Genomic DNA, 10,742 nt, shown 5'->3' on the forward strand with positions numbered 1-10,742 from the left:
TGAAACGCAGCGTCCCTAGGCAAAAGGGACGTCGGTACGAATAATGTATCGAGTATGTAAGGCACATAAATAAGTACATAAAAGACATGGAAGAACTATAGAGTAAATGACTCAACCTGTAAGATGTTACATTCCGTATTTTCGTACGTTAAAGTTTCATCGTAAGCTAATCAAAGTAAGTTCGGAATGAGATTATAAGCATTATGCTATTTCAAACAAGTAATGAGTAAATTCATGAAGGTGATAGGGTAAGCAAATTAAAGAAAATGAATTTTCGTCAAAGTTTGACATGTTGGGATAAAATACGGCCCGAGCTAAAATACCCGGTATTTATGGACTAGTGTCGTACAAGGTACCGCATGACCATAATAGTGAGGTGTATAAGGTGTGTTAAAAGTGAGTAGTATTTTAAGTAATTTAAAATAATTCTTAATTATGTGGATAATCGGGTAATTATTGATTTTAGTGAGAGATTAACAATTAATTAAGGAATTAGTGATTAATAAATTAAGATTTGGATAAGGTTAATAAAGACCAACGTGGCAGCCAAGGGAATATGTAAATGTGACTCTTTGGCTAGGGGCTAGGTGGCATATTTAGGGGCTTTTTTTGGCTAAGTCATCCCCTAAAGTGGGGCCACTCAAATAAGATAAAAATTCAATCTCCCTAATTCATTAAATGGAGATCGGTTAAGAGATTCAACAATGGTAACGGATGGGATTCTCAATAATCTCATATGAGCCTTATAACTCTACGGTAACGGGATTTTGTAATTCTAAGGGAGTACGGTGCAATATTTCTCAAGAATATCATATGGATTTTTTCCTACTTCGATCCGTCGTTATGTGATTTATCGCAATTGACGTGTGTTATCGTCAAGAGAATCAGCTAAGGTATGTTAAGGCTATCCCTTCTTTCCTTTTGGCATGATCCATACGATGCAAACGAAACGAGCAAATGCACAACTTCCATAAATGACTCTATTCATAGAAATACTAGAGGTTCCTATATTCTTGATTCAGATATGTCTTATTATTCTATCATCTGTTCATGTGTCTCAGAAAATACATAAGTTGATAAAGTTTATTTCATGATATTAATCAAAGGTATAATGGTCTTATGACATTCCGAAAGATTTTATTGACGTACTTCTCATGCATTGCATTCACATATACATGTACATGAGATCATGACCAGATGGTATTATATACGTGTATATATATGCATATTATATGTATATGGGATATGGGAAAAGGTTGCGGCGTTATATACGCACCACCACCTGATCAGCTGGTATACGTTAATGATTTTGCCCACAGCGGCCGAGATGATATGATGGGATGCACTCAGAGGCTTGATGATGTTATGAACAGCTTATATCAATTTATTTATGGCGTACTTTCACGTACAAAAACATGGGGCATAACAGTCCGGCACCTGGGCCACAACTGCAACACCAAAAACATCCATAAGGAAGAAGATAAGAGGTAAAACAACAAAATTGAACATTCAAGGCAGAGTACTACTCACGATTCGTGTTCCTTTCTCAGGAAACGACATGTCTTTAGCAGGGATAAGGTCCGAAGTCTTTATTGAGAAAAATTGGCCCATCCAAACTCAGTCCCAAGCCTCGTCTATACTCGAGAACGAGGCCTTGCTGGTCCGTCGAGCAAGCTTTATCAGCCCTCCTCCATAGAGTCGGGGACGATAAAGGCGCATAAGGTGATCGAGGGTGAAGGGACATCCCTCGATTTTTCTTATGAAGAATCGAAGGAGAATCACTATTCTCCAGAAGGAAGGATGGGTCTGGCCAAGGGTCACGTCGTACCTCTTGCAGAAGGCGACGATGATAGGGTCTAAGGGACCCAATGTGAAGGGGTAAGTGTAAACACTTAGAAAACCCTCCACGTGGGTAGTGATCGATTCCTCGGGCGAAGGTACCACCACATGCTTATCGACTCAGTTGCAATCCTCTTTAACCTTGGCAATGAGATCATCGGTAATTGTGCATATGTACCTCGAGACCGGTTCACATCAACCCGGTACCGAGGAGGTCTTTCCAATCTTAAAATTAGCAACAGTAGGGCACCCTGTCGAAACGAAATCCTCAAGGGGATATTCCGCCGCAATTACCGGTGGTCCGTGATGAAAAGGCGGCCTCCTTTTGCGATACAGTCTTAGAAGTTTTCGCCTTGTAGAGCCGAAGAAAAAGGAATTAGGACGGTATGTAGTTTGCTAAAATTTCAAGAATTTTTGGGTACAAGAATTGCAAAGCAAAGGGATTTTTGAAGAGAAACAAGAATAGGAGGAGCTTTGAACGTAAAGTTTGAATAGAGGAAGGTTACAATACTTATAGCTTGCCGATGACGGTTTAGAACCCATGGTGGCCGACCACCAACTGACATGCATTTAATACCTTGGTAATTGGACCGACGGGACATTTCGATTTGTTGCTTACGTCATATTCGGGTGTATCAGTGACGTTCGTCGCCTACATGGCCCATCGAGATGGGGCTCGGAAGTTCATATCGTTTTTCGTCCTCTTCTGTCCGAGAAATGATGGAACTATCTGCATACGGTCAAAACCAGGCTTGCCCTTTTTGTGACTAATTGAGATTGGAATACGATAGGTCAAGGTTCGACTTCGTGTTATATCGAACCATGATGCAAAGTTAGATCGTCGAGCTCATGACCCAGAGACCGATCAAGATCGAGATCGGCCAAGATTGAGACCAAGCAAGATAGAGACCGAGGGAAACTTACCGAGCCAAATAATGGAAAGTCGAAATATTCGCAATCGGGCGAGGATCACGACTGAAATCCCGGCACGTATTGAGAAGATGCCGATTAATTAGTTAATCATGAGATTTCTTACCTCATATAGAACTGTATCAAGAGTAGGACTCCCTTGCTATATAAAGGGGGTCTGATCATTTGTAAAACAGATGATATTGATGCAATACAAAGCAATATACTGTCATTTTCTAGCTTTCATTATTTTTGTTACTCTGTTCATAAGTCAATTGGAACATCTTTTGGTTCAAGGGAGACTGAACTCGAGGGCCGAGGCTATTTAATTTGTGTGGTTTGCATTTATTCTTTTATCGTCAATTTCAATATTAATTTATTCTTCTTAATCTGTACCTAGTTATATCACGTATCCTTAAAATCACGTATAAATTCAATTGTTATCCGATTTTAGGGTAAACATATGCTATGATGCTGTTTCATTTGTTCTTTTAGTCGTGAATTATTCCAAGTGGTCAGTTTAATTCTTTGGCATAAGGGCTCAATGGATAGTTCTGTAAGGTTGGATAATCGGATTGTATACATTACACATGAAAATATATTTATTTTATTTTGATTTTGCTTTTTTTTTTTAAATAAAAAATTCTTCATAAATCTTGGATTTAAGGTTTTCATGCCTTGATTTGAATATATATATAAATCTCAAATAGCTTCTGCGGTTAATTGATTTTTATGCATACAAGATCACCTGCAAGTTGACCCTATCGCCTTCACTGCCGGGCGTATCCCTGGCTACTGACTTGGCTCCCCTGCGGATGCTATTTTCCGGGTCGGGGGGCAAGTTAGCATCGATGGCGAGTTGGCATCGAATGGATCTACGATCGGGAACCCGTTGGGGTCAGCAAGGTGAACCTCGTTGCTGGGCACTATATTGTTGTTCTCGCCGTGGTGGCCAGATTCAGCATCAACGTTTAGGTGAGCAAACTTAGAGTTTGACATCTTTAAGTTTTATTGAAAATAAGATCTCAAAGAGCAAGAGTAAAGCAGAGTGTGTTGTGAAAATTTGTATCAAACAACCCCTATTATCCTTAGCCCCATGGTGGGCGCCAAATTATTTATCCTAAAAAACAGATACAACAATTAAATTTATAAGTGGTTTTAAGGATACACAGAATAATTCAATACAAACGGTAAATTGCGTTAAATTAAACAGATAAAGATATAAAATATTATCATACCACTTGAGGAGGATGATTCCAGTCTTGATGAAATATCTGCCCTTGATCCGGGCTCACATACTAAACACTGATGAACAAGAATAAGAACTTTGAATAATTAAGAAAATAACAGTATATTGCTTTGGTATGTGTGCGTTACAATGTTGCTAATGAATAATCAGATCCCCCCCCCCCCCTATATATAGTAGGGGAGTCCTACTTTAGGTACAATTTCATAAATGTAAAAATCTTTCGTTTAACTAATCACTGAATTTCTGCCAGTACGTGCCGAAATCCACGCCGTGATATCCGGCTGGTCACGGATACTACGGCCTTCTGTTAATCGTGTTCGATTGCCGGATAATGCACTCTCTGAAGTCTTTTGGGATTTGGACCGATCTGGGGTCATGGCCCCAATATTCTTGAGGGCGGGCATCATGCCCCGGAACCTATCTCGATGACTCCCTTACCCCGATTCCGCTCCTTGTTATCACGTCCCTTATTGGATTTATTTTATCGGAAACCGGGCCATCTTATGGGTCCGGTTTCACCCGTATACAAGCTATTCTGTCAACCAGTTCCATTTTGGTTTTGGATAGGATTTAAAACAAAAGGAGTTTTCGGTTATTTCATTTCTCTCAAAAACATTTTTACACAATTTCTGTTTCTTTCTTAAACAAACAAGTTTCATTCACCACCGGACACAAAAGAGGATAGAGAATTCGAAAAAGAGAAAGGGAAGAGATACAAAACAACAACAACAACTACCCAGTATAGTCTCACAGAGTGGGGTCTGGGGAGGGTAGTGCATACACATGCCTTACCCCTACCCGAAAGGACAGAGAGGCTGTTTCCAATCGACCCTCGGCTCAGGAGAGGAAAAGAAAAAAAAAGAGCATTAGTGACTCCAGTAGAAATCGCATAAATAATTATCTAAACATAAAACCATAAATTAAATGGCATGCAATAATATCGACCAGTAACTACCATAAGGGGGCACAATACAATACGCAAGTCATCTATGGAGAGCCCTACCAAACCCCACCTAGCCCCGGAAATGAAGTACAAAAAGTTCTAGAAGCCCCTATCCGACAACCCTAATACTAGAATATGTGAAATATAATCCAACAAGCATAGACCCCACTGGGGCTATTGTTACTTTTATTCCTTAAACTTAAAACAACGGACATGGTCAAACGGTTTTACAATCTGAAAAATACACACGAAACGAGGAAAAGAAAACGACACACTTTTGACTTCTTCCTCCTGCATGCCTTCTCCAATTCCCAGTGCAAGTTTCTTCGTATAGAATTAATAAGTAGAAGATCACGAGAACAATGTCACGAACTGCTTTTGAACGGTGGAAGTTGGGACCATATTATAAAAACATAACATAAAAGTTACACACAAAAAAAAGAAGAAGAAGAAGAGGCTTCACCATAATTACTATTACCCTTACCATGAAGTACTACTACAGCGGGTGGTGACCAACAATAAAATCATTCCACCTCTGCCTAATTTCTGTCGTCCTAAAATGACATTTGACAGAAATATACGACTTTATACATATTAACTCCCTAATAATGTCTTACTTAGACAGACAATTCAGTAGTTAAAAGGTCACAATTCGAACTGTGTATTAAGAATTCGAATTAGGTGGCCTCATGAACACCCTAAACAAATGGATAAGAGCCACTTTAAAACAAGCCCTTCCCATAATTTCAACACTAATACTAATCACTAGTAGAAAAATCCTATGACACAACACTTGCACATACTATTCTTTTATAGTATTGATTGTTGACGGATTAATTAAGTGAACTGGGCGCCGGTGAAAGTTTGGCCGAAGGACCAGCTGCCGGGGATAACGTTGATGCAGACGACGGTGCGGCCGTCGCCGGTGGTGACCTTGAAGGAAAGGATTTGGCCATCAAGAAAGGAGTTGCTTTGCCAATTTTGACCCCAATTACGAGACATGGGTAGCCAATCTGTTCTTGAGCCTTTAATTGAAACTGCATGGACATCCCCTGAACCTCCTACGTTAGTCACTAGGACTAAGTTGAAGTATGAGTGACCATTCAGAGTAAATCTGATACCTCCTCTCTTCTTGCAGGGTACCCTGCATTCATCACACAAATTAATCTCAACCTCAATGTCACAATATTATGATTAATTTTCTTTCCACAAGAAAATATCTATCTGTTCCGATCGAAATGCAACCATAATTAACCAACGACGCATACATGGATTGTTTGACCAAAAAGTCTTAAACCTTTTTGTTAAACTAATTAAGTGAATGATGATAGGTAAATTCTAATTAAATATAATAAGTTCTAAATCCAAGATTAGAGTTTGGGTGAGACTGTTTATAAAATGCATATACTCGTATATTCAGTCATTAAATGCACACTTTAGGGAGTAAATGAAAAATGAATAATGAGCAATAAATATGAGAAATGACAATATATGTAAATAGGAAGAACAAGTCACTTAAATATCAAATAATGTGGAAGATTATTCCTTCTGACCACGGAATATGGCAGTCACCAAGAATATGAGTAATGCTTTCTTGGATCATGTGAGTGGAAAAGAATAATAATCGATGAAATCAGTCACTGTGGAAAGGTAAACTTTAACCCCAAAAAGTACAACAAAGGGAATATCTAGGAGAATATTCCTGTCAGTAGTTCCAAGAGTACACTGGCCGTGATTCCTATCTTTCGCTATTCGACCTCGACTTCTACGGCTCGCTCTGCGACTGATCGTTATTGGGCTTGGGTCGACCTCGTCCTATCTGCCCAACTCGGGACACAGTCTTTTCACCTTACGATCTTTCCACGCCCAACTTCCTCAGCAAGATTTTGACCGACACATGGATAAATTAGAGGGGGCACCAATTCACGTGAAATAGCAGCAGTGAGCTCGTTTACAAGCCCACATTCTTAGGTAGCGTGTGACAGTGTGAGCAAAATCAACTTGGTTGTGTGCCTAATTTTCTGTCTGAAACAAGAACCAACTTTTTTATTTCCGGCCCAAAATAATTTACTGTGGTCTATAAGCTACAAATTCTGAAGAAATGAGACATGTCAATTCAAGTGCGAAACAGGGAAAGAAAAAGGGAAAAAACAGAGACTCTAGAAACAAGAAAAAGGAGGTAGATTAATTGTATGCTTTACCTTCTGTAAGCAACAGGAACAATCCCAGATCTGTACTGGGCAATTTGTTGGAAAACAGGCTGAGAGAGGTCAAAATGGTGCAATGGAGGGTTGCACCACCCACCTGCATTATTTGGGAGGGCATAGTTTGGCGGGCAGAAATTGGTGGCTGTGACCACTATTGACCCTCCTAGGCACCCCTTTGGGTCATTCACACACTTCAACTCAAAGCAGGCCCCACAGCTCAACCCATTGTTGAACAGTGCTGTACTCAATGCTGCTGTGTTTGTACCATACCCTTGACTGTACAAATTCCCATAACCACATGCCCCACCTGGATATTATCCAAGTTATTAGTAAATAATTGTATGTAACTTCTCAAAATCTGGATATAACACAACAGGATTTAACACATACACATTTAGTACTCCCTCCCTTCACTTTTACTTGGCACATTTTGACTTTTTACGCTCCTTAAGAAATAATAAATGAAGTGTATAATTTACCATGATACCATATTAGTTGATGCATATTTTATTGCGTTTGAGAAAATGATTTGTAATGAGTAATAAATATTGTGGGTATAACAGAAATTTTTTTTTGTCTTCTCTTAATATGAGTAAAGTGTCAAGTAAAAATGAAAATCTATTTTTAATATACATGCCAACTAAAAGTGAACGGAGGGAGTAATTTTTTTATACGATTAGTGTAATTTAATCTTTTATGTGGTATAATTTAAAATACGATGGTCAAATTATCTAATCTTTAGTGTGAAGTAGAACATAAAATTTTCACGTTTTTTTAAACAAAATTTAAATATTTAAAAACTATATAAAAATACTATAAGTCACAATAATTAACAATTCATAATATTTAAGAAAAGCAAATGAAAAATTGCTGTAAAAGCTTCCTTTAAATTTTTGAATAGTAATTATATCACATAAAATAGGAAAGGAGTATTAAAATAGTTCTTTGTTCTTATTTTTAGGTGACCAATGAGATAAAAAGAATTTATAATGTGAAATTAATATTTGTGAGGTAGATAGCAGAAAAGCAGAGGCCTATGAGTAGCAGAGAACTAACTAACCCATGGTCCCTGAAGCATCACCACCTCCATAGAAAGTGGCATGAGCTTGAATCCATCCTTGTTCATTGCCATGGACACAGGAAACCACAAAAAGAAACCCCACAATGAAGAGCCACATAGTGGACATTTCTTGCTTTAAAATCAAGAAAAGTCGAATTAGACACCCTTTTTCCAACTTCTCTAACTTAAGACAACATAATAAAAGAAAAATAGTTGTATTTTTGCCAGTACTATCCTTAATTTATGCCTTAACAAAAATGGAGTTTCTTGATATCTTTCTTTACTGTTGTGTTCCAGGGAGTGAGTCGAGGTGTGAATAAATAGATGCTGTAAGGGGAAAGAGGGCTTTGCATTTGCAAGCCAACATATCAATGTTTTCATGTTATTTTGACACCTTTTTTGAGGTTGTGGGGGCTACAAACCGTCAAAAACTGTACAAAGCGGTTAGTTTTGTTTGTTGAAGAGAACCAGTTCTTTTTTGCCTACAAATGGCTAGCTGAAGACAAATCAAGTTGAATGGGAACCGTCCAGTGGCTATTTCTTCTTGGTTCTGGTGTTAAAATTGAATGGTTTAATTGTTTTTAGCGAATCTGGCCTATGTGCTATAGTTGGACTCCTTAGTCATTGAATGAACCTGCGAATGTGTAAACATCTTATGTGTTACATGCGTAACTTTTTAATTGCTACTTTTGTTTCAAATATCCTCCCTCCACGTTTAGCCTTATCACACTAAACTCCTTTGTGGTTTACAATATTACGCCTATCTCCCTTATTTTAATTTTCTTGTAACCATTTATTGAACCTATTTAAAATAAATATAGATAAAATACAATTTGACAGATTTGCCCTTTTTAATGCTCCATCCATTCCAATTTATGTAAACTCATTTGACTGAACACGGAGTTTAAGAAAAAATAAATACTTTTTGAATTTGTGGTCCTCACTACAAAAAAAGGCTCATTTTATGGGGATTTTTTGGTCGATTAGTGGCAGTTTTCGACCCCCACAAAATGAATTGTGGCGGTTTAAAAAAACGCCACATTTATGATCGCCACAAGCATTTTTGCGGCAATTTTTTAAAACCTTCTCAACGACCGCCACAAAATAAATACTAATTTGTGGTAGTTTTAAAAAGCAATTAGCGACTATTTTTAACCCCCATAATATGATCTTAACGTTTAAAAAAGTTAATTTATGGGGGTTTATAACCCCCACAATTTGATCTCAATCTTTAAAAAAAAATTAAACAGTGACAGCTATAAACTGCCACAATACCTATTTAAAAATTTTAATTCTAGGATTCAATAAATAATTGTTTACTAAATTAGTAGCTCAAATTCAATTACAAATATCTATAGTAACAAACATTACAAACTAAATTATACAAACACACATATGATAACTTAAACACTAGACAATCTAGAGACTAGAGTAGTTACTCAACAAATAAATATACAAAAGTGGAAAGTACTTGCTTGGTGATTTGTATTGCTGTCACTTAATGATACTCTTACATCCATGGTTGAAACACACTCGATCTCCACATCACTATGCTGAAACAATGAAACAAAAGTAGATGAAAAACTTGTAAACAACTAGCATTTTGACAGGCTAAAAGGACAAATCTAATTACATAAATAAAAGAAAGCTACAAATCTTCTTACAAATAAATCTGTCACTTGGTCCAATAGCATTGAACAGAAGTTACTGGATATTCTTACATGAATAAGAACTAATGTACAAAGTTATTTCCTCGTATATCATCATAAAACTTACCTCCAAAACATTTCTACTTGGCAGCATAAAATCTAGCCATATATTCATGAAAAAAATCACCTACATAACTATTAAAGTACAAGTCAGCCTCTATAAGCTTTCTAGCGTTGAACAAATAAAGTATGAGTTGTAATCCAGCCCAATGATTCGCAGAAGTTAAACTTGCACCAGCTAAAAGCTAATAACAACACTGGAAACTGAAGTAGAGGAAACGAACTATAAAATATAAACTAATAATTAGTTAAATAAATCAAGCCAGCGCCCATAATCTTCTGGAGCTAATTTCAAGCAAAAGAAGCAACAAGAAAGTGCCAAAACTTGAACCGAAAAAATAAAATTTATATACTATCAACTTACTTCATCTCATTTGTTAGGTACTTATTCAAAAATTTTAAGGCATGAATTCAACTAGTATCTATATCAAGTAAGAACTGCAAGAGAATTACCTCTTACAATAAGAATGCCAAGGACCCTTACTATTTCTGTATATTATTGTACTGATATTTCTATAAACAATAGTCCTAGGAATAAGAAAATACATAACCAATCAATTAAACTAACACTATCAATTTATGTAAGCTGTGAGTTTAAAGTTGTATCTCAAGTTTATACCTACTTGAGCAATATAGCAGTTGTCATTGAGCCAACCATATTCATTGTTCTCAAGGCTACCACTTCAGTGCTTCAATCCAACTGTATATTCAAAAGCTGCAAAATGTTCCAACCACTACTGTTGCGGAATATAAGTACAGAAACTAA

General features: G+C 37.1%; 1 protein-coding gene and 1 long non-coding RNA gene across 2 annotated transcripts; both read right to left on the reverse strand.

The window, feature by feature from the left end:
- Positions 1 to 5,384: 5,384 nt before the first annotated feature.
- On the reverse strand, positions 5,385 to 8,548 carry LOC109236327 (expansin-A15-like). The gene is made up of 3 exons (XM_019402498.1): positions 8,208 to 8,548; positions 7,142 to 7,454; positions 5,385 to 6,084 (listed from the first exon to the last, which is right to left on the reverse strand). Exons 1-3 carry the CDS (start codon positions 8,332 to 8,334, stop codon positions 5,778 to 5,780), a joined length of 747 nt encoding a protein of 248 aa, XP_019258043.1. The 5' UTR covers positions 8,335 to 8,548; the 3' UTR covers positions 5,385 to 5,777.
- A 959-nt stretch (positions 8,549 to 9,507) lies between these two features.
- Positions 9,508 to 10,642, reverse strand: LOC109236343. The gene is made up of 2 exons (XR_002069480.1): positions 10,596 to 10,642; positions 9,508 to 9,760 (listed from the first exon to the last, which is right to left on the reverse strand). It is a non-coding gene; the product is annotated as an uncharacterized LOC109236343 (long non-coding RNA).
- Positions 10,643 to 10,742: the final 100 nt, after the last annotated feature.

The sequence above is a fragment of the Nicotiana attenuata genome, unplaced genomic scaffold, assembly GCF_001879085.1.
Source record: "Nicotiana attenuata strain UT unplaced genomic scaffold, NIATTr2, whole genome shotgun sequence".
Lineage (NCBI taxonomy): Eukaryota > Viridiplantae > Streptophyta > Magnoliopsida > Solanales > Solanaceae > Nicotiana > Nicotiana attenuata.